Source organism: Mustela nivalis (genome assembly GCF_964662115.1).
Source record: "Mustela nivalis genome assembly, chromosome: 12".
In the NCBI taxonomy this organism is placed as follows: domain Eukaryota; kingdom Metazoa; phylum Chordata; class Mammalia; order Carnivora; family Mustelidae; genus Mustela; species Mustela nivalis.
In genome coordinates, this window is record NC_139031.1 from 5,676,100 (window position 1) to 5,699,086 (window position 22,987).

Sequence of the window (22,987 nt, forward strand, 5' to 3'; positions counted from 1 at the left end):
TGCTCCGCGTCGAAGGAAGCCAAAGGCCTCTCCGGCAGGGCCTGGACACAGAGGCCGCCTCCCTCTACCTCTGCCATCTCAGCGGCTCTGGCCCCAACAGTCAGCCCATGCCCGCTGGCATCACGAAGCCCTGGGGGGCTCCATGCCCTGCGCTCCGGGGCACACACAGGCCATCCCTGAGGACAGCACAGCCACCTCTGGTGCCCTGTACAAGCAAGGCAGCAGAACACAGGACACTGCTGATCCCCTGGTAGTGAGAGCCACTCACTGATGCAATCAGCCACACTCAACACCTGATACACTGTGACCCATTTACTTCTGACGATAACGCTCCGAGAAAGTTAGGGAACTTCCCCCAAGATACAGATGTGAAAACTGAGGCACAGAGACCAAAAAGCCTAAGGTCACCAGCTAGTAAGTGGCTGCAGATGGCTTCTGAACCCAAGCTGGCTGCCCCGAGCTCCTGGGCCTCCCTGGCCCGGCAAGATCTCTGAGGACACAGGCTCACCTGGGCCCAGAGCTTCTCCTGCAGGGAGCCCCGACCTCTCTTCCTTTCTGGGTACGCACAGTGGCAAAGACCAGCCAAAAAGGGGTGTCCAAAAAGACACCCCCCGCGCTTCCTCCTTCCCTACCTCCCAAACTCCTGGCCCTGTCCTGCCCCCCGAGTAAGAGAAGCTGATGCAGCATCTGCAGCCACCCGTCCCGGGGTGCCTGTGAACATGACACTTAGGAAGGAGAAAAACAGCTCAAATGATTACTTCTGACCAACAAAAGGGGGCTATCAGGGGTTGATGCACCCTTGGCACGCCTCGCTTTCATGCCGTGTAGACACAGCCACAAAGAGGCCGGGCCAGCAGGTCGGGGGGAAGGGAGTCAGTGAGAAACCCCGCTCCTGAGTTGAAGATGCTTCCCTTCGCTGGGGGACCACGAGCTTTCTGAGCCAAACGACCAATGTCCTCCCCACCTGCCCAGAGTCCGCCCACACCCAATAGCAGGGTCTGAGTGCTGTGCCAGGCCACATGCAGAAGGGACACGGGGCCCCTCTGTGCACCCTCCTTACACCCCCTCGTGCTCAAAGGCTCTGCTTACCCACACCCCCATTCCCTCTGGAGCCTGAGACCTCCGCTCTCCAAGCCCCCCACCCTCATGGCCACGCTGAGCCTGTGCAATGCGGGTCTGGGCAGCTGGGGAAGCCGATCAGCTGTGGAAGTCTCGTGGGGCAGGGGATGAGCCAGGAGACAGTTCGAGGCTTGTCGGATTTAGAGGACAGGAGAGGGGCGCCTGGGAGGCTCAGTCAGTGAAGTGGCTGCCTTGAGCTTCAGTCATGATCTCAGGGCCCTGGGATCGAGCCCCGCATCGGGCTCCCTGCTCAGCCAGACGTCTACTTGTCCCTCTCCCTCTGTGCGTTCGCTCTCTTTCTCTCTGTCTCTAATAATAAATAAATAAATAAAATCTTAAAAAAAAAAAAAATAAGGCACAGGAGAAAGAAGATCAGTAAGTTCAACTACATAAACATAAAAAAATCCAGAACAATTAAAAATGACAAGAACCCTAAGAAAAATAGAATTAAAGGGACTTGAGGGGCGTCTGCCTCTGCTCGGGTCATGATCTCACAGTCCTGAGACGCAGCCCCACCTTGGGCTCCCTGCCCAGCCAGGAGCCTGCTTCCCCTTCCCCCCTGCCACTCCCCCAGCTTGTGATCTCTCTCTCCCTCAAAGAAATAAATAAAATCCTTAAAAAAAAAAAAAAAAGGAAAAAAAGAAAGGAAACTGACACCTGTAGGGAGGGCAGGAAAAGGGAGCTAGGTCAGTGGATTAGTATCACAAATGTTGCTTAAAAACCAAACATAAAACCTCCATGTCAGTAAAAAACATACAAATGGCCAATACAAGGGAAAACCACTCATTTTCATTTGATACTCAAGTAAATAGAAATTAAGAATGTGAATTCTGGGCGCCTGGGTGGCTCAGTTGATTGAGCAACTGCCTTCGGCTCAGGTCACGGTCCTGGAGTCCCGGGATCAAGTCCCGCATCGGGCTCCCAGCTCCATGGGGAGTCTGCTTCTCCCTCTGACCTTCTCGCCTCTCATGCTCTCTCAAACAAATAAATAAAATCTTTAAAAAAAAAAAGAATGTGAATTCTGCTGCTCACTTTCCAAAGCCCTGCCAGTGGGCTGGGGTGCATGGTGGTCCCGGTGCGAGCACCTGAGGCCGGGGTTCCAGCAGTGGCTCAATGGGGGTGGGGGGGCATGATGGGGAACAGAGGCTTGGCAGCCAGAATCTGTGCCGCCGCGGGGACCGCTGGACACAGAGCTAAGGACAGAGGCCCAAAGACATCCAATGCTTCCAAATAAGTAAAAGCAACACCAAACGCCAGGCAACACGGAAATCAGGAAGGCAACGACTGTCGCACGACCACTTAACACAACATCGGCAAAGTCTTTTCTCCCTCACACAGGTGGCGACGGCACTTCCGATCTTTTTTCGTTTTTTAAGCAAGACTGTATGGACCACGGGCCCATGTGCAAGAAACACATCCAAAGAAGGACAATGGCTGACTTGGGGTGTTTAGGAACAACAGTGATTTTTTTTTCCACTTCTGTTTTTCTGCAAACTGTCTCTTGCATTTACTGTGTTGTCTACGACGTGTACAGGGAGTACACGATTTCTGTAAAAAGGAAACGAAATGGCAGCAGCAGAGCGCTGTCCCACCTGGGGGTGAGGGCCTCCTGCAGAAAGGACACGTGCAGCTCACCCCTCAAACCCTCGCTCTGCCCAGCGCCCAGCCCCCACATCTGCAGCTGCTCTGGGGTCCCCGCACTCTATCAAGGACTCGCAAGAGCCTTCCGACTCTGGGTGAGACACAAGATAGGAAAGTGGGTAGAACTAGTACATGTAATAAATGTTCACGTTCCGTCTTTTTAAAATGTTGTTTTGGAATATAAAACCACTTTCACAACACCCTCAAGGAACGGCTTTTGGTCCCCTGGCACTTCCCCATGGGCTGAAGTTTCCAGAATGAATGTCCAGTCTCCACCCCCCCCCGGAACAGAACTCAGCCTCCAGCACTGCACCAAAACGCACCATCGGCTCCCCACACGTTTACCTCTGTGCCCCCAGCCCGGCAATGTTCTCATTCACCCTGACTGGCCATCTCCAGAATGTTCCACCGTGCATACACTCCAATCTCATCCCACCATTCCCCGACTCAAGGGCATTCTGGTGGCTTTTTTTTTTTTTTTTAAACCACCATTAGCTGCTTCTTTGTAAGGGGAAAAAGTAGAACAGCTGGGTTCAGAGACAGATAAATTTTGTGTGTTAATAGATAGCGTCCAAGGGCTTCTCCTTCGCCCCCACCCCCCCGGCACAGCAGCCCGGGAGCGGGGGGCAGGCCTACACCAGCCCTCACACCAGCTTCGAAACTTGTGTGTTTGCCTCCTGCCACAGGACAGGGGAGCCCAGGACTTGTTCTTCTGATGGGAGTCCCTGATTACTCCTGAGGTTAATATTAAGCATCTTTTCACGATCACCAACAACGTGCACTTCCTCTTCTCTGAACTATCTTTCTGGTCCTCTGCTCTGCCCGTTTCCCTCTGGAATTTAAAACATCTTCCTCCTCACAGTTTGCAGAAACTCGATCACAGGCATCTTAAGCATTTAGCTAGCATATGTACATGGCAAGCAAATTTTCCTACTCTATTCCACAGAAATGTAATTAAATCTGTTAATATTGTAATGGGTCATATTAGAACATCTGAGCAACAACAACAACAAAAAACCGTGAGACCAGAGCGAGGATACAAAAGGGTGGGCTGGGACGAAGCTCGTGGTGCAGGAAGGGCATCAGCTAGGACTCACAGAGGGAACGCGCACCTGAGAATATCAGCATGTGGCCACCCCAATCCCCCTTCACAGGCACCGGCTGCTGATGCATGCAGACCCCCGCCCCCCAGCAAGGGGAGGGTCCCTGGCAGCGCTGACTTCCCTGGTACCCAAGCAACAGCCCACAGATCACTTAGCAACCACCAAGTGGGAGGAAATGGACCTTCCAGACGTTAACTCCTGAACAGCAGGAACAGCAGGGCCAGATGTGACACGACAGGACAGGGGGTAATCCTGTCAAAAGGGTTTAACCTGGATCTCATCAACGCCTCGCCCTCACTCCAGGTCCTGGGCAGCTCCAGGAACAGAGGGAGAACTTCAAGACAGCCAGGCAGCAAGAACATCCAAACCCACGGACCTTCTCCAAGAAAACTGGCCCGGCCTCATCCCATCCTGATTTGGAAAGACCAAAAGGGCATATAAGGTATTTGGGGGAAAACGAGGAAATCTGCTTAGGGGTGAGCTCTGAAATGACGTCAGAGGGTTCCCGTCAAGCCTCTCGGGTGTGACAGTGGTGTTCTGTTTCCTGCAAGAACGTGCCCGCGCCTGGAGCAGCTCGAGCCTCGGGAGAAGCGCCAGGCCGCGTGCAGCTGCCGACCGCGCCCACCTCCAGAAGGCATGGGAGAGGAAGGAGCAAACGCCCTCCGAGCTGGTGGTTTCTTCCAAAATAAAAAGCTGGGGAGAAAATCTGTCACGTCTTCTCCTCTATAAATTCTGGGTTTCCTATCTGGCTTAAGGGAACCCTTCATAGCCCCTGAATCTCTTGAGACAATATTCTTTTAATCTTCTCCTGTATTTGATTTTTTTTTAAGCTTTTTATTTACTTATTTGAGAGAGTGAGCAAAAGAGAGAGAGAGATAGCACGAGGGGAGGGGGGAGCAGAGGGGGAGGGAGACGCAGGCTCCCCGCTGAGCAGGGAGCCCAACTCTGAGCACACAGGGCTCGATCCCAGGACCCTAAGATCATGACCCGAGCGGAAGGCAGACGCTTCACCGACTGAGCCTCGCAGGTGCCCCTGAAAGCTATTTCACGGTGCAGCAGCACCTGCGGGCTGAGACCAAACTTCCTGGGTCTGGTCCTGCCTCCGCCCCTAAAAGCAAGCCCTGAGCACATCCCTTTCCATCCCTGTCCCCCATGTGCCGGACGGGGGCGCGGGGGGGGGGGGCACACTCACCCTGCAGGGGTGTCCAGAGAACCACGAAGAAGCACGCAGGGCAGTAGCGGGCGCGTCCGGAGCTCCCGCAGGAAGTGAATCTGGTTAGTCGGATGTTTCCGAGATCCCAGATCCGATCCCGCCACGCTTCACTGAGAACCCCGCCGCCCCCCACCCTCCCCACCGCGCCCGCTGCGAGAGCTGTCAGTCTTACGACATTTGCAGCACAAACACCAAGTACCGCCGTGTGGGGTGGCACATGCGAATGGTTTAAAAACACACTACGCCAGCGATTTTCATAATAAAATCAGTATTCCAGTAAAACAGAGTCTCGCACTGCCGATCAAAGCCGCCGGGCTGCCGGGGCACCGGTTCGCCGTCCTGCGCCACGAGCTCGCGGTGCAGAAGCCGCGTACCGCCGAGGACACCGCCTGTCTTAGACGCGATGCTGAGCTTTCTCTGGTGCAGGATGTGTGAACACCTGAGGCTCCTGAGATGAGGGAAGGCCTCGCCCTCAGGGCCTGAGCCACGGTCCCCTGTCCAGCCACCCGCAGCAAGGGTCACCCGGGGTGGGCCAGTCCCTGCCTACATCTCAACCAGTCACTGGCTCCTCGGCCGCCTCGCCTACCCTTCCGGGGACCTGATGGACGGAGGGCCACTTCCATGCTTCCCGGGGAGGTTTCCTCAGAGCACAGGGTCCCTCTTCCGACCTGAGCCAGCTGACCCGTCAGCAGCACACACCAGAAAGCAGGACACCCGTGTTTTCAATGATCTCCCAGCTCTGACCCCCTGGGGAGGAACATGAATGAACTCCAAGAGGGAGGACAGAGAACCAGGCACCCCCCACCCTCCTGCCACCCCTCCACGCAGGTCTGCGGCGCGGGAGCGGGGCGGCCGAAAGCCTGCCTTGCCAAGACTCAAGTGGGGGCCCTGCCCCACGCTCCTGCCAGTGAGAAGACACAAGGCCTCGTGACAACAGCTGGCCCCCACCCGAAATGGCCTCCCGACTTCCAGCCCTGCTCCCGGGGGGCGGGGCTGCTGTCAGAGGTCTGCTGGCCCACAGCTCTACCTGCCCGCTGCTCCTCAGGCCAGCGAGCGGCCCACCAGGCTGGGGCCGTGGAGCAGGACAGCGCACGGTCATACAGGCAGGAGGGTGTCTGAAGGACCTCCTGTGCCCAGCAGGGCACGTGGGCTGGGTACCGAGCAGGAAGGCCTCCCGGTTGTTGGTCAAGCATTGTCTGTGAGGCCAGGAGGCCTGCGCAAGACTGGCTCAGGGTTCCGTGTCCACAGGGGACGCGGCGAGTGAAGAACATAGCAGCTGGGGTGAGAATGCCGAATGCTCTAGGCCCCATGATGGACGAAACTGGAAAGGGGGGCCTTGGAGCTGGACAGACCGGCCTCTGTCAGGCTGTTTTCTCTAGGGCAGTAACAAACCCCTGGAGGGACCCACTCAGAAGCCAGGTAAGGACAAGAGAGCGTTTCAACACGGGTTCAGGACAGGGTCTTTGTCCCAGAGGTGCCAAGGCTGGGGAGAACGAGAGACCTACAAAATGATGGTTTCTGTCTTCTCAGGTTGGCTGAGGGGGCTTGGAGATGTCCCATCAAAGACATTACGAGGGACTGCCAGCCTCACCTCTAAGCAGACGAAGCGAGGAACGCCGCCTTACTGCGCAGTAGGGACGTGGGCTGAGACACAGCAAGAAGCCAGCCCAGAGCTGCTGGCTGAAGGGGGGCTTTATTCTCTGCCGCCTGTCTCCCAGAGTATGCACACATTTACAACCTCTCCGCTACGATATAAATACGGATCCCGCTATCATATATACATACAACTCAGCAGAAATCAAGGGCAAAACATAAACTGAAAATCCCTACAAAACAGCCCCTGCCTCAAATGCCAGGACGCAGTGAAGAGGCTGTTGTGACATTTGCTGGTTACACGCATCTCAGCACCACTGCCACGGGTCACGGTTGGAGGGACCGATCACACAGCCCACCGCCCCTGGTGCACTGGAAGGAGGTCACCGCGATGCAAAAAAAAAAACAAAACCCAAAAACAAAAACAAAAACAAAACCCTACCCAGTGACCTTGAACCCTCTTGTCCTGCAGACCTCAAGGGCTGGGCGCGCTGCTCTCCCAAATGTGCACTGTGGTCCAAGCCACGCGGTCAGCACCCTGTCCCCAGACTGTGTGCACCCCGCCAAGCCAGCAGTCCGGGCGACCTCGTGGCAGGCTGAGATGCAGACAGACAGCCAGTCCACAGACTGTGCTGTTCACATGAGTCCTGACCACGGAGAGCTCACCTGCCTGCATGTCCACTCCTGGGTAGAGCCACTAGCCCAGAGCGCAAGGGCCCGTCCTGCAGCAGAGGGAAGGAGCTGGCCATGCCTTTCCCCGCCCGCCGTTCCTCCCTTACCCCGAATTCAGAATCACCCTCCTGCGGGCAATAGAGAGGGAGCAGGGCGGCTGTGTGGGGACGCGGGGGGCACACAGGGGCTGCACCGAAGCGAGCCACACAGAAGCCTGAGGCTGACCCACCCGTAACAAGGCCCTGCCTGCAAGGGGCCATGACAAGCGCATTCATCTTGCAAGAAGGGGGCCTGGGCTCACGCCCCACCTTCCATCCTGGGGCAGAACCACATGAATGTGGCTCCCAAGTATGGAGCGTGAGAACCCCATAACCGGATCAGGGTTTGCAGCGGCGCCCTCATCACAGAGGTGGTCTTCGGGTTTTCAGAAAACGCACCGCCACGGAAAGCTACTACAGAATCAGTCCCTTGTCCACGATCGGTCTGCTATCAATCACCGCGGCCGAGCAGGTGCGCGGCTGGCACAGCCCTGTAGCCTGGCTCGTGGAGAACAGCCGGGCCTGCGGGAAAGGCCCGTTCCTAGGATTATTTCTTAAAGATTTTATTTATTTACCTGAGAGAGATCAAGAGAGCACAGGGGCAGAGGGAGAAGCAAGCTCCGCACCGAGCAGGGAGCCCGATGCAGGACTCGATCCCAGGACCCTGGATCAGGAGCTGAGCCGAAGGCAGACGCTTCACCGACTTAGCCACCCAGGTGCCCCAAGGCACATTATTATTAATCAATACTTGAGAAAGCAAAGTCAAAAAGGATGCACTTCTGTATTCACTTTTTAGGACAAACAGGTATTCTTTGGTCTATCACCGACTAAAATTAGAGCTGTTCTCCGCGGCGGCCCGGGGAAGCCCGGCTACTGAGCGCTGGAGGCTCAGCCCATCCCTGGACCGGTGCTGCGGGCAGAGCTCGAAGACAGAGTGAGAAAAGAAAAGAGTGTTAAAAACCCATTAATAACTTCTCATATTGATTGCACCTGGAAATGATGACATTTCAGGTACACTGGCTTAAAAAAAATACAATATTAAAATTCACTTCATTTCCTCTTTTTTTTTTTTTAACCTGTCTTAATACTGCTACTTGAAAATTTAAGGGATGTCTCCAAAACCGGACAGTGCGGGACTGAGTCAGCAGGCAAACAATCAAGTAACAGCAATGCTGCTTGGTCCATGGGACACACTCCTTGGGACAAGCTGTGGTCCAGGGTCTGGGTCCATCTGCCGGAACTGCAGACAAATCCTGGGGTGGCTCCTCGCCCCGCCAGGCTGTACCAACTTAACCAATCTCTGCCAGCGGAGATTCCAAGTGCCAGGAGGGGCCACAGGCCACGGGGACTGTGCAAGGTACGCGCACTCTTGTGCCCTCAGTCCCCATGCCCACCCTGCGAAGGCAGCGACCAGCACCCGGCGTATGAGGGACGGGCCAGGACCCAGCACAGGACGGGCACTTCCGAAGGAATGACAACCACCTAAAAGCTCTGCGTGCACCCGCCGGCTTCATTCTCACACCTGCACGAGGGAACGGGCGCTTGCTCACTTCATTTTGGCAACACAGAAGCCAAGACACAGGGGGATTCAGGGACTCGCCGCAGGTCGCGCAGCCGCCAACTGGTAAGTCTGGAATTCGAATCTAGCAGCGTGATCCCAGAACCAGGTTCCGTAACCACCACCCCAACAGACGAGGAAGGATGCCCAGCATTCGCTCCACCACATCACCCGATGTAAAGCAGTCTAGAATAGTCTAGAAGCCATCACCGAGCAGAGGAGTGCTTGGGCACAACTAAAAGGCACCAAAGCTTCACAGTTCTTCGCACCAAAGGCTCCAGAGCCTTCATATAGGGCCTGATTCACCAAAAATTCTCAGGGCACAGACGGCCACTGGCCCCTTGCTGGGACGCAGCAGGCAGCAGGGGAGCAGGGCGAGCCCCGAGGGGGGTCCCCAATCTCCCAGCCTCGCCCGCCCCACTGTGCACACAGACACACAACCGCAAGGGGCTGGGACCGGCCCGAATCCCACTCTCCAAGCTGGGGCTCTGGGTTTGCAAGCCATCAAAACATCAAATTAAGGCAAAAGAGAAAGTGGCGTAAGCGGGCACACCAACGGTGGCAAGGAGGGGTGCCGACAGACAAGAAAGAGAAAGAAAAACACCCACTGTAAACAAGCACAAAAAACAGCGCAGACATATCCCTCTGAAACCACGTGTCATGGGGTCGCTCTTCTCGGTGCCCAGAGGCCAGCCCGGTCAGCTCCACTGGGGGTCTGGACGCCCCCCAACCCAACCCAGTGCTGCCTGAGGGCCCCAGGCCATGGCTTCCCGCCAACAGATGGGAAAAGTTCACATTAAGAGATTAAAACTATCTCACATGCCATAGGAAAAGAACAACAAACCAAAAGGAAAATGAATAAAAGACATGAACAGGATTTTAAAGAAAAGCAAATGACCAAAATCGTCTTAATGTTGACTATCACTAGTCATCAAACCAAAACAAAATAAAACAACAAGGAAAAAGGGGCGCCTGGGTGGCTCAGTGGGTTAAGGCCTCTGCCTTTGGCTCCGGTCATGATCTCAGGGTCCTGGGATCGAGCCCCGAGTCAGGCTCTCTGCACTTCCCTGTCTTTTTCTGCCTGCCTCTCTGCCTACTTGTGATCTCTTTCTCTCTCTGTGTCAAATAAATAAATAAAATCTTAAAAAAAAAAAAAAAAGAACAATAAAAAAACAACAAAATGTCTTTAAAAGGCACCCTGCAGCCTTTAATTTTTTGTGCATTTTTTTTTAAGATTTTATTTCTTTATTTGACAGAGAGAGTGCATGCAGCAGAGGGAGAAGCAGACTCCCCGCCCCGGCGAGTAGGGAGCCTGACGCGGGGCTCAATCCCAGGACCCCAGGATCATGACCCGAGCTGAAGGCAGACGCTTAACCCACTGAGCCACCCAGGCGCCCTGTGTGCAGCCTTTTAAAACAGCGGCAGGCGCTCCCTGTGTGTTCGCTCCACGCCAGGTCCCGCCATGAGCCCCTCCTGGCACCCCCTCGGCAAGCCTTATGGGGTACCACCCTGCGGGGAGGTTCTGTTATTTACCCCTGTGTCTCCCTAACGCCCAGATCTCACCCAGAGGAGCTCTGCAATCACCAGTTCCCTGAGGGGAGCCAGGAAGCGCCGGTCAAGGGCTGCGTGCAGGAAGTCAGGCTCAGCCAGGACCACTGCTGGGAGCCTGCATGGCAGACAGGCCGCACCCGATGCCAGAGAACAAAAGACTGAGGTGGTCCAAGGACCGTGTGCCAAGTCACGGCAAGCTGCACAGATACAAGAGAATGCAAGTCTTGAAAGAAGACAGGTCAGGGCGCCTGGGTGGCTCAGTGGGTTAAGCCTCTGCCTTCGGCTCAGGTCATGATCTCAGGGTCCTGGGATCGAGCCCCACATCAGGCTCTCTGCTCAGAGGGGAGCCTGCTTCCCTCTCTCTCTCTCTGCCTGCCTCTCTGCCTACTTGTGACCTCCGTCTATCAAATAAATAAATAAAATATATTTTAAAAAATAATAATAAAAAGAAGACAGGTCAAGCACCCGGTGACCTGCCAGTCGCTGCCTGGCAGGAACAAGAACCCCGGTCTCCCAAGTCCCCCACAGGGTTCTACCAGATGAGAGGGACGCAGGGCCTCCCGTTCTCCCTGCAGGATGTTTTCCACCAAAATCCCACCTTTGCCAGGAAATGCCAATGACAAGCAAATCAATCACAGAGTCGCTGGCAGCAGATAAGTGACGGCAGAACACAGATCCGGACTGGGCAGCCGGCGGCACGTACCTCTGGGCACATTCCTTCTACTTCCTTCTCCATCTGAATTTGCTATCATAAGCAGGCATTACTTTGGCCATTTCCACATCTATTTAAATGTTTTTTAAGTATACTCTATGCTGCTCAGGGAGGGGAGAGACCTGTCCCTGAGCCACCATCTGACTGGGGACTCAAGACATCAGAAGATTACAGCAGGAAAGAACTCCGTCCCCCTAAGTTCTCTTTAAGTTGTATTCTAAGCATCCAAAGGTTGAACTGAAGGTCCAAGAGCTTCCCTGAGAGGCACCTTAGGGGGGCTGATGGGCATCCGGTCCGACCCAGCAAAGCTCATCTGTCCGTGTGTCCACCCATCTGTCCATCCACGTCCACAGGGGAGGCACCCGCTGTGCAGCTGGAAAAGCAGCTCCCGCTGCTCCAAGTTACTCAATCTAAGGCCCAGGCTTTGCAAACTAAGGAAGAGACCTGCATACCTAGAAAGTGACCCGCCACATGTTGCAAAGGCCTTATGACCACATCCAGCAGGCCGGCAGACAATGCTAAGCCATGGGACGCGGGACCAGCCAACACGTACATCCTTGATCAGGGGCTCCAGCCCGCCGCCCTCTCCCACTTCCATCACCCCACGGCTCAGCCCCGTATCCCGAGAGCACCTTCCTTTTACCCCTCGGCCTGCACGTCAGCGAGGGGTCAGAAGGAAAGCAATTCCGGTTAAACCAATTTCAAGTTACCTGCATATTAAAAAGAGAAGGTGAGCCAAAGGTCGCCGGCTAGGGGTTCCGGTGATGTCGAACAAGGACACGGGAGTTCTCACGGCCCCACATCTGCCCCCCTCCCCGCCCCCAGGCCTCCACTCCCCTAAGCCTGCTTCTCCAGAAGGGTATCTTTGTTCCCTCCACTCCTGAGGTTCCGAGGTCACGGACTCCCTGCCGGCTCGTAGGGTAGGCTCACATGCAAAGGCAGTGTGGACACTACGGACTTGCGGATCGGCTTCCCCCGCGGCCGCTGCTCCCTCTGCCACTTACCCCCCACCTCCCGCAGCCTCAAGAGCCTGCTCTCCACGGCCACCTGCCCTAATGCTCCTGCCTCAACCCTCACGCGCCCACCCAGCCCCTGCAGGATTCTGCACTGCCTTAAGTGCTCCCTGGAACATGGTGCGGTGTAAATAAATCAACACAGGACAAAGCATGAAAAACTTCCCAACCAGGGTCCTCTGCCCTGTCCCCCCAGACTCTGTGCCCCAGGCGTGCAGACCAGCCTGCTTGTTCCTCGAACACCCCACCGTACCCTCTCCCTCCCCTGCTGCCGCTGCAAGACTGCTCTGCCCCGGGAGCCCCATGCCCGGCGTACACATTCAACTGAGAAAAAAAAAGGTAGAGGAAAGTCAGTAGGCCGAGCTACAGGATGCTTAGGAGCCACGACTGTCTTCTTTGTAGGGGTCTTCCTCCAGGCAGAGAGCAGCAGCTCAATGACAGAGGACAGCATGGAAGGGGGCAGAATGAGCCACCTCTCTGCCTCCTGAAGTTCTATAGCCCGCCGAGGCAGTCTTTCAGTTCCTCTCCTGCGACCCTGAAGAAAGGGGTCTGTAGGACCCTGGTTTTCTTAAAATCTGTGCTTTATTCCCACCACTTACAGACCCCAATCTAGCACCTCCTCCGGGCTGCTCCGTTCAGCCCGCGGTCCAGAGTGCCCGTGTGGCCCCCTCCTCTGCCTCCTCCCTGCCTTCCACTGGGCTCCATGCAACTGGGCCACACAGTAGGAACTAAATAAATGTATCTGGAACAAATGTGGCTTTCCCCGGCCACTAGCACCCACACAGATACCCTCCTTTTCAAAATTCCTAGAGCGCTTCCGTGCCAAGCCCTACTTCAGCCTCCGGGCCCCCACCAGACCCCATTCCCGTGGCTGACTGATTACCCGCACGCTGGAAAGTGACAAACTCAGACCCCTGGGCCCCCATCTCAAACCTACTGAATCAGATCGCCTGCGGGCGGCACCGGAACCGTGTACTTCGGCAACTCCCCCAGGTGGGTGTTACCACCGGGCTGGGGACCAGCTACCCGGAGGGCGAGGCAGAAGGGCAACGGAGCCCAGAAGACAGCTTCCCTGCCTCCGAAACGGCTGCAACCGCGCTCCACCTGTGTCACAGCATTCCAAGGGCGCTGCCAGGGTCTCGTCACTAGACACAGAGGAAGCGGGATGAACTCGAGCCCCAGGCAGGGGGGCGAGGGAGACTCGCTGCTGAGGCAGGCACCCCCTGCCCGCTCCCTCCAAGCCCTACCCAGCACGCCCTGCCCACAGTTCAGAAGCACGATCCCTCTCTAGCCTTGGCTTGAACCCACCAGGAAAACCTGCACCTGCTGACCTCCGTCGATCCCAGGGAGTAACAGAGCCCCATGCCCTGGCAGCCGGCCAGCAGCGCCTAAGGAAGCCTTCAAAGGGTGACTTGGCCGTTGGAACGCTCAGAGGCGCTCCATTGTTTAGAAAAAACATCTTGAGAGGAAAACAAAGGGGACAGCAACAAGTCACCAGCTGACCAAACCCAGTTCCTGCCCAAGGAGCAGCCACACAGCACCGGAGGCCACGGCGCGCTTCCTGGGCCTGCCTGTGGGCCTGCAGGGCCCACCCCTGCTCGGACTCCAGGACCCTGAGGCTGCTCCTCCCAACAACTCATCCTGGCTCCTGGCTCACTTGGCCCGGGCGTCTGCAGGTCCCACGTGCCCAGGCTGTCCCCCAACTGGCCCGAGGCCCAGTTCCTCTGCAGCCCTCTTTCTAGGACATAGCCGGGAGACCCAAGCAAGTGTGAAGGGTTTCCTTCCCCGCAGACTGTTACCTGAGGTCCCGCACGATCCCTCCTTTCTCTGAGCCTCAGTTTCCCCAGCCAGGGAGGTGAGACTGGCTCGGAGGCTCTGCCCGCGGTTCAGTCTTCTATCCCTCTACCCCAGCACCCGGTTACACTTCTTTTATTCCGGAGAACTACAGGATGAGCACCTTTTCTCCTTCCTTGGCCTTTGGTGGAAAAGGCACATTTCAGAAACAGTCTCATTCCGCGTCAAACCCTGCCCTGAAACAGGACAGCTGAATGTCCCTCTGCTTCCTCCCGCCCTGGTCACAGGGTTAGAGGCAACGGAAGGAAGCAGGGAGAAGACAGGACGGCAAGGTGCCATCATGTTCCCTCGGTCCCAAATGGATTCTGACTGCGTCTCCTAGGTCACCTTCAGAGCTGGGACAAATAAATCCTTCACCGAAGTATTACCGGAGTGAGGCGGAAGCTTATTATACTCTAGGAAAATGTCATCCCTTCCCGCTAAGAGGCTCGGCCCTCGTAAACACAGACGGGCCTCCTCTGGCTACAGATGTGTTATGTAACACATGGACCCAGGTCCCGGGCCCTGGCAGGGGGCCTCAGTCAGGTTCACAGGGAAGAGGGAAGCGCGCGCACGAAGCTGTTCTCCTTCTTCCCCCAAGAAGGGGCTCTGCTACGGGAAGGCTATAGGGAGAAACTGGAGAAGGAGTTTTCTGGGTTGGGTTTTTTTGTTGTTGTTTTTTTGCTGCCTGCCTAGAGCTGGGTGACAAAAGTAGGGAAGCAGGGGTTAGGTGCGCCCTAGAGATGGATTCTAGGAGAGAGGCTGGGAGAGAAGGGAGACGCAGGAAGAAAGAGGTGGGAGGGCCTGCCAAGAAAGAGCAGGGAAGCAGGGATCAGGAGAGCTGAGAACGGATGTGTGCGGAGCAGCTGGGCCTGGTGACAATGAGACATCGGGTCCCAGGATTCACGATGGTGATACCAAGCTTCCAGGCTAAGCAGACAGAACATGAGGTTCCAAACCGCAATGGGGAAGTTGGTCATGGGGGAGGGCTCTAAGAAGGGAAATTCTGCCTGTCATGTTGAATTCAAGACTGGGATGAAAACTCAGTGCATCCCAGGAACCGTGGCCTTCTTGTCACAGAAGATGCCCAGCCAGAGGCCACCTGAGCTGGGGTGTGTTGGGGGGGACGGTCACAGGTCAGTGTTAAGGAAGCTGAAGCTGGATGGGAATCCAGCGGATTCCTGCCCCTCCCTGCTGGGGGTGGGGGCAGTGCTCTGCAGCAGATGTCTTTCTTCTCTCTGTCCCGGTCCCTTTCGTGACTATCCCACCAACTCTCAACAAAAGGAGCTGGGGGTATCTCAGAGCCGATGGGGAACTTCTGCTTCCTCGGAAGGGCAGTGAAGCCACAAGGAATGGCCACTCTCCCTGCCCCGCCCGCTTCAGATCTAGGAGAAATATCCGGTCTCCTCTCTTTGGGGCCCTGGGCTCGCACAATGCCATCTCCTGGTCCCCAGCTGCAACGGTGATTCAGGCCATTTACTCAGATCCATGTTAATGAGTTTTTCCTGTCGCCTAATTAGTTCACAGCGAACTCAGCCTTGAGAGGAAAGAGGTAAGAGAGGACTGGGGAGAGGGCAGAGGAAGTCAGACTGGAATGTTCCGAGAGCTCTAAATGGGGTCCTCTACTCCCAAAATACTGAATGCTCCTTCCCGGGCTAGCGGGGCCTCCAAAAGCAGAACGGAAGTGTTCAGGAGAGGGAGCCCCCCAGAGCCTCAGAGAAGATGAGAACGTGGCCCTAACTGTGAGGCCCAAGAAATGGACAGGCCCCTGCCCACAACTCCATGTCATCACCCAAAAACCCCTGCAGTTTCCCCTGCATTTCCACTATAGGGGAACCCACAACCTGCCAGTGGGAAGTCCTCCTCCAAATGGAGCTAGACAGGAAGCAGGTGACCCAGGGTGAGGCCCGTCTGCCCCTTGGGCTCTCAAAGGTCACAGTGCCACCAGGCTATCCCTGGGTGCTGCGGGTCCCCACCACATCAGGGGGGCGGGATATGTGCCAGCAGCGTGCACCCACTTCCTCTGCCCACCTTGGCAGCCAAAGTCCTGGGCCCAAGAGCCTAAAGAAAGGAGCGCTGGGCAGGGCAGTGGCCCGGGGTTCAGGCATTTGACGCCCCAACCGTGCCCATGGAGGTCGGTCAGCTCCCCGCAGTCCCGCGCCCGCCTCCCGAGCGGTTCCCGGGTGCGCGTGGGACCCGGCGAAGGCGCGGATGTACCGGCCGGCGCCTCCCACGCGGTCGCGCCGCCGGAGCCCCACGCCAGGCCCGGCCCGCGCCCGCCTGGCAGCGGCAGCGTAGGGGGTGTGCTTCGGGAAAGGGCGCCGCGGCGAGCGCCACCCTCCGGGGCCCGCAGGCGCTGGGCCCGGGAAGGCTGCCATCCACTAACGGGAGGCTCGATCCCCCGCCCCGCCGCGGGGCAGGGCCGGGACAGCGGCCCCACCTCCCGGCCCGCCGAGGCCCTCCGCTGCGCCCACCTTCCCTCGCCAGGCCTGGCAGCTCTGGCCCCAACCCCCCGGACCTCTGCGGCTCTGAGCGCACCTGTCCCGGGAGCGACACCACCCTCGCGCCCTAGAGCACTATGAGCAGAAAACGTGTCGCCTGGCACGGGACCAGCCCCGAGCCCCGATGTCCCCGGACGACATACAGCGAAGCCTGGACGACCGCTCTGCAGCGCCGGCTATCAGCACACCGCGTGGCCGGGATCTCAGGCGCGAGGACCCTCGACGGGGAGAGCGTGGCCGAGCCGGGCCACCGCGCCCCATCTCCCGCAGACCCCGGCTCCGCTCACCCTCGATGGAGATGACGTGCTCCCGGATCTGGTTCTGCAGCGCCAAGTCCTCGATGCGCTCGATCAGGTCGTAGATGGCGTAGATATTGGGATGCACGGATTCGAAGCGTTGGATCTCGGCCCGGATGGCTGCCGAGTTGGAGAGCGCGAACTGCTGGGGGGGCCCGCCGGCCAGCTGCTGCGAGGGGCCGCCGCCGCCCCCGGCCCCCGGCCCCGCGCCGCCGAACTGCCCGCCGCCCCCCGCGCCGCCGCCGCCGCCGCCGCCGCCCCCCGGCGCCGCCAGGCTCGGCTGCTGCTGCGGGCTCTGCCCCCCGCCCGCCTGGAAGTTCATGGCTCTGGAGCCGCGGGGCCCGAGGCGGGCCCGGCCGGGGCCCGGGGCGGCGCTGCGGCGGCGGCGGTGGCGGGCGGGCGCGCGGGGCTGGCGGGGCCGGGACTACGGAGCCGGCGGCGCGGGGCTAGCGCATGAGGCTGGAGGCCGGGGGCCGAGGCCGGGAGGCGCCGCCGCGCACGCTGTGGCCGCCGCTGCAGGGCGCTTCTCGGCGCCGCGATCCCGCTGCCTCGGAGAAGCCTCCAGCGGCAACAACAACGGGACCGGGAGCGCGCGGCCCGGGCCCTCCCCCCGCGTCATGCGCACGCACCGCCGCCCCCGCCAGCTCCGGCACACGCAGCCCGAGGCCCCCTCCCCGCCGCCCCCGCCCCTCCTGCGCGCCGGCCCCAGCGCCCCCGCCCCTCGCTCGCTCGCTAGCTCTGCAGCCTCCACCCCACAAGCCGCGCGCTCCAGCCCCGGCGCCCGGGCCCCTCCCACCCAGCCTTGGCCCTTCCGCCTGCTCTCCAGCCCCCACCCACACCCGCCTTGAGGGCCACCGGCTCCAAGTGGACAGCTGCTCTGGCCTCCTCCCGGCCCCGGCTGTCTCTTTCGCCTCCCTGCTCTGGTCTGGGTGGGGTGTCCGATCTTGGGGCAGTGCCCGAGCAGTGCCTTGCGCCTGAGGGTAACTGATGAACGCGGCGGACGGCAGGGAAGGGCCGCCAGCCCAGGCACAGCTGCGCCTCACTTAAGGGGTCTGGCCTTTAGGACTGCACGGGCTCCCCTGTTCCCGCCCGTGATCATCCCTGGAGAACGCCTTGTCCCCGGGGTTCTCTCTCTGATGGTCTCCGGGTCTCTCCACTGCGGGCTGCAGCACAGAGCCTGGAAATCTGGGTCCCCAGCTTCTATTTCCACTTCTTGAGAGCTTCATCAGCAAGGCCTTTGGAAATGGTGCTTTAAACAACAGCCCCTCGCTCATCTTCAGGCTTCTCCTAGAAGATTCCCCTCTGGGACTTGGATGGTTTACCGTCTGCCGCGCCCCGGACCAGCTGGTACATGGGCAGAGAAGAGAGAGGAATCCAAAAGGATCCCTTCTTCCCCCACTCGCCCCATTCAAAAGATTCACCAGAGCCTGCATGGCTCTCTTATTTGTCCTCAACCCCTTGACCATCTTGTGTTTTTGTTCACTCCTGGAGGGGCCAGGGAGCTCCCTTCCATGTTTCGATTTCTCTGCATCACAATTGCCAAAGCTGTCTGCGGTCCTGCTAGTCAGTGGTCATCCTCAACCTTTGCAAAAATGCCTCTGAGACAGGGTGTGTGCTGGGCCCTGGCCCCAGCCAGTCAGCCTCCCAGGGCTGTGCCCAGATGTCCTCTGACACAATTGACATATGTCAGGCTTTTTATACACACTTTCATTTCCCAACCCAAGCTGAATCTTTTCCTAGCAAAGAGTTGCCCCATCTGGCTACTCATACAACTCTGCCCCGGTACCAATGCGGTCACCCAAGTGTCTTGTACCATTGAAAGAGCCAGGGGCGCCTGGGTGGCTCAGTCGTTGGGCATCTGCCTTTGGCTCAGGTCATGATCCTGGGGTCCTGGAATAGAGCCCTGCAACAGGCTCCCTGCTCGGGGGGAAGTCTGCGTCTCTCTCTCCCACTCCCCCTGCTTGTGTTCCCTCTCTCGCGGTGTCTCTTTCTGTCAAATAAATGGGTGGAATCTTATTTAAGAAAAGAAAAGAAAAAGAACCAGATGTGAGCTTTTCAACACCTGGGGCTTCCCTAGCTCCTAAGAGATTCAGGCTTATCTACATGTTGGACCTTACTGATGTCTTGTTCCTTCTCTGTGCTTCATGTGCAAAATACAGTGATTGAGCAGAACACCTAGCTCTGACGCTGTATAATTCTGGAAGCCACAACAAACATCTCTTTTAGATGCTTAACTAGAACTGGCAGCAAGAATTTGCACCAGGTAGCTCCCAGGAGAAATGCTGAGGGTAAAGAGCTTCTCCTATGTGTTGCACCAACAGCCAGCACAGATCTGTGTTAGGCCTGGTGGGATCGTCTACGTGTCTCTCCCCTATCATCATATGAGCCAGGTGAGGGCAGGGACAAGTTCACCTGTGTGATTCACCATTGTATTCCCAGCATCTTGCACAGTGCCTGACATATAGTATAGATTTAATAAATGTTTCTAGAATAAATGAATGAATAGGAGGGAAAGAACTAGAGAGAAGTTAGATCTGCATGTTATACATCTAAACTGATTTTCCCAAGGCAGTACCTGTTCCCACTTGGGGTACCTGCTTGGACGAGTAAGCATGAACTGTGGAAACACTAGGGTACATGGCTTTTCCCCAGGACTGGCATATAAAACCCAGCACATAAGATCTCTGTGGCCCAGAGGAAGGTAGGAAAAGAGCCATAGATATTAACGGGCCCAAGCCAGGCTGAGGATCCAAGTCCTCTACACAGTAACACACTAAGAATGTAGTTTCCAAGCCCAGAGTATTGGTGTAATACTGGGTAACTAGGTACTCGTGTAATACTAGGCAAACAAATACCTAGTGTGTAATGGCTCCCTTACACAGTTTCCATACTTGTTTAATAAAACGCTTAATTTCTTCCTTACAATTTCCTTATGAACTATGTTTTAGGAACAAAGCAATTACGAATCAAGGAGATTTCATGTGCCCCCAAGGTCACACAGTTAATAAACACGGGATAAGAGATCAGCATTTGTGCCAGATTCCAAGGTCTGTCTTCTCGCATAGTCTTACAGGGGCGGTGTGGAGGAAGGGACCAAGGAGACAGAGCAGCCCAAGCTACTGTGGCCAGCCCCAGCGATGAATGTCCTCAGCCAACCTGATGGGACAGCCCATGGGTACCGGGCTCTGAGCCAAAGAGTCAATTTAAGGGGCCCACAGTGCCTTCTGGCGTCCACTCTGACATAACAACAGACCACGGTAGGGGCCACCTGAGCGCCCCAGAGCCTGCATCTGGAAACACGGGTGCTCTGACGTGTTCTCGCTGACGTCGGTTTTTAGAGTGACAGATGCCCTGGATGCCAGCGGGGGAGGTGGCGGGTCTTCCTGTTGCCCGGACCTCAGGAGAATGGCATAACCCTTAAGCCCGCCCCCGCGGCCACTCAGCGACTTGCGGTCACCACGACTAGCCTGCGGATCCCGGCACGTGGGTCAGCAAGGCAGAGGGCGGGAAATGCGCACCAAGCGGGACTACAAGTCCCACAATGCTTCGCGAGGCGGCGGCAGGGAAGGAGGGGGTGCCTTCAGGTGTCCGCGACCTCGGCGCCTCCCGCCCGGAAGTGCCCGAGGGTCCGCTATGGAGCTGGCGGAGCCGGGCGGTGAGTCCCCGCGCGGTGACCGCGCCCACCCCACCGCCCCGGGCCCCAGCTGGCTCCCGCTGGCCCCGCCCCGGGTTCGCCGGTGCCCTCCCGTGGCTCCGGGGGGCGGGAAGATGGGAGGGATGATGGAAGAGTTGGGGGTGGGGAGGGCCAAGTCTCGGATTCCCGGGCGGGATCTCGGGTCCGCTCGCGGACTGGGTTTGGGAGAGGAGGCGCCGAGTCCGGCCGCCGCGGGGTGGGGCTTGAGTAGACCCGAGGGGTCAAGTCCGGTGGGGGGGATGGCAGCTTTCGGAAGCTCCGAATTGCCGAAGGGCGGAGATTGACGTATGGTGTGGGGAAGCCTTGGGAAGCAGTCCCCTGCCGCGGGTGCGGTTTGGTTAAATGATAACGGGGGTGGCGGTGGGGGACATAGAACCCCATTTTCTTCCCCCCTTGCAGAAACTTTAATGATGGAGGAGTAGATAAGCTTTGGGGTGAAATAGACGAAGGAGAAGGTGAACTTTGGGATAGTAGATGGAAGATTAGGTAAGCTTTGGGGTGAAGTTTGCTGAGGGTTGAATTTAGGGGAGAAGTTGCATAGAAGATCAAGGCCCTTACATCGGGATAGGGTTTGAATGAATTGGGGAGATGGTTAGGACCTAGAACTCGGGTTACAAAAAGGTAGGACTTGGGATTTGGTTATGGGAAGGGGCACTGGAGGGAAATTTGGGACAGCCGGGTTTCAGATCAGTATGAGCCCTAGGGTGGAGTGTGGGTGATGGGACAGAGGAATAAGGACTGGGAGAGTTTGGTGGGGTGGGGGCAGGAGCCTGTTGGAGTGAAGTTGGCCAGCGAGCCAGCCCCTCATGGGTTCTTTGTACCTCTCCAGCTCAGTAAGGTGGCAGGCAAGGCAGGTGCCATGGCCTTGATTGAAGGGGTGGGTGATGAGGTGACCGTCCTTTTCGCGGTGCTTGCCTGCCTTCTGGTGCTGGCTCTCGCCTGGGTCTCAACACACACTGCGGAGGGTGCCGACCCACTGCCCCAGCCGTCAGGGACTCCAGCAGCAGCACAGCCCAGTGAAGCCATGGCGGTCACCGGCAGCATCAGAGGGGAGGCCCCCGGATCCGAGACCCCCAGCTTGAGACACAGAGGTCAGGCTGCACAGCCAGAGCCTGGCGTTGGGCTCTCAGCGACATCGACTTCGCCGGACTCCCCCCAGGAGCCCCTCGTGCTACGGCTGAAATTCCTCAACGATTCAGAGCAGGTGGCCAGGGCCTGGCCCCACGATACCATTGGCTCCCTGAAAAGGTAAGCTGGGATGAGGACAGGAAAGAAATTCTAAAGATTGGGGTGGGAGTCATTACAGACCCAGAAGGGCCATCAGAGAGATCTGAGACTTCCCCCTCCTGCAGACGAAGGAACTGAGGTCCCCACGTCATTCCCCCTATCATTCCCCTTATAGCAGGAGGGGACCCCCATAGAGGCCACCACCTGAGTGCTGGGTGGAGGCAAAGGTGAGGGGTGGGAGTGTTGGTCTGGGCAAGGAACCAGGATTGCCTGAGGCCTGCTCTCTTACCCAGGTCCCTCTCTCCTCAGGACCCAGTTTCCCGGCCGGGAACAGCAGGTGCGACTCATCTACCAAGGGCAGCTGCTAGGAGACGACACCCAGACCCTGGGCAGCCTTCACCTCCCGCCCAACTGCGTTCTCCACTGCCACGTGTCCACACGCGTCGGTCCCCCACACCCCCCTTGCCCACCGGGGTCAGAGCCAGGCCCCTCCGGGCTGGAAATCGGCAGCCTGCTGCTGCCCCTGCTGCTGCTGCTTCTGTTGCTCCTCTGGTACTGCCAGATCCAGTACCGGCCCTTCTTTCCCCTGACCGCCACTCTGGGTCTGGCGGGCTTCACCCTGCTCCTCAGTCTCCTGGCCTTTGCCATGTACCGCCCGTAGTGCCTCCACGGGCTCTCGGAAGCGTTGCTGGCCCCTCTGGACCTTGCTCCCCGCGACACAGTGGGCGCTGTTGTCTACCCAGGCCCACCTCTCCGGCCTGCCTCTTCCCGCTACCCTGGAGCCCAGCCCTGCGCAGCAGAGCGCTCCGGGAGTCGGCTGAGGTCCCCCCTTGTGACCTCCATGCCTCTGGGCCACCTGCTGGGGCTGCTGGCCCTCGGCCCCCACTGACAGTCAGCTCCTCTGGGTCAGGCAGCTGCTGTCACTGTCTTGGCCCCGGGCAGAGCCGGGCTACACCCCTGGGCCCTTCTTAGAATCCTGCCAGGACCCAGCCACCTCTAGTCCCTAATAGCTCCTTGGGCTGATTTGAGGACCTAAGGACTGGGGGGCGCTGGGGAAGGGGAGCTGGGAGGGGCAGAGGGATTGTGTGGAACATGTGCAGATTAAATGACTGTGAAGTTTTCACTCCTGGTGTGTGTCCGGGTGTGTGGCCCCGTGGGGGTGTTGAGCACGGACCTCTTGCCCTCTGGGAGGAAAGGCGTGAAGGACGCAGACCGGGCCCTCC

General features: G+C 57.9%; 2 protein-coding genes and 1 long non-coding RNA gene across 9 annotated transcripts in view; 2 read left to right on the forward strand and 1 right to left on the reverse strand.

The window, feature by feature from the left end:
- The window catches only part of AGAP3 (ArfGAP with GTPase domain, ankyrin repeat and PH domain 3), a 54,344-nt gene extending 36,811 nt beyond the window's left edge, over window positions 1–17,533 (reverse strand). The window contains exon 1 of one of the 5 annotated variants that reach the window (XM_082693451.1): window positions 16,835–17,533. In XM_082693451.1, the coding sequence (XP_082549577.1) occupies window positions 16,835–17,165 (331 nt within the window). In that variant the 5' untranslated portion in view covers window positions 17,166–17,533. The remainder of the gene's footprint in view (window positions 1–16,834) is intronic. The other 4 variants (XM_082693452.1, XM_082693453.1, XM_082693456.1 and 1 more) reach the window with 4 other exon arrangements.
- On the forward strand, window positions 4,157–4,568 carry LOC309844871. Its single transcript, XR_014300949.1, has 2 exons — window positions 4,157–4,305; window positions 4,415–4,568. It is a non-coding gene; the product is annotated as an uncharacterized lncRNA (long non-coding RNA).
- A 2,852-nt stretch (window positions 17,534–20,385) lies between the features above and the next one.
- On the forward strand, window positions 20,386–22,887 carry TMUB1 (transmembrane and ubiquitin like domain containing 1). 3 transcript variants are annotated; one of them, XM_082693490.1, is made up of 4 exons: window positions 20,405–20,498; window positions 20,937–21,023; window positions 21,367–21,785; window positions 22,074–22,887. In XM_082693490.1, exons 3-4 carry the CDS (start codon window positions 21,397–21,399, stop codon window positions 22,423–22,425), a joined length of 741 nt encoding a protein of 246 aa, XP_082549616.1. In that variant the 5' UTR covers window positions 20,405–20,498; window positions 20,937–21,023; window positions 21,367–21,396; the 3' UTR covers window positions 22,426–22,887. The 3 variants fall into 3 exon arrangements, with proteins under 3 accessions (XP_082549614.1, XP_082549616.1, XP_082549615.1); XM_082693488.1 differs by lacking the exon at window positions 20,937–21,023 and having other exon boundaries at window positions 20,386–20,498; XM_082693489.1 differs by having other exon boundaries at window positions 20,409–20,498; window positions 20,937–21,785.
- The last annotated feature ends 100 nt before the right edge of the window (window positions 22,888–22,987 follow it).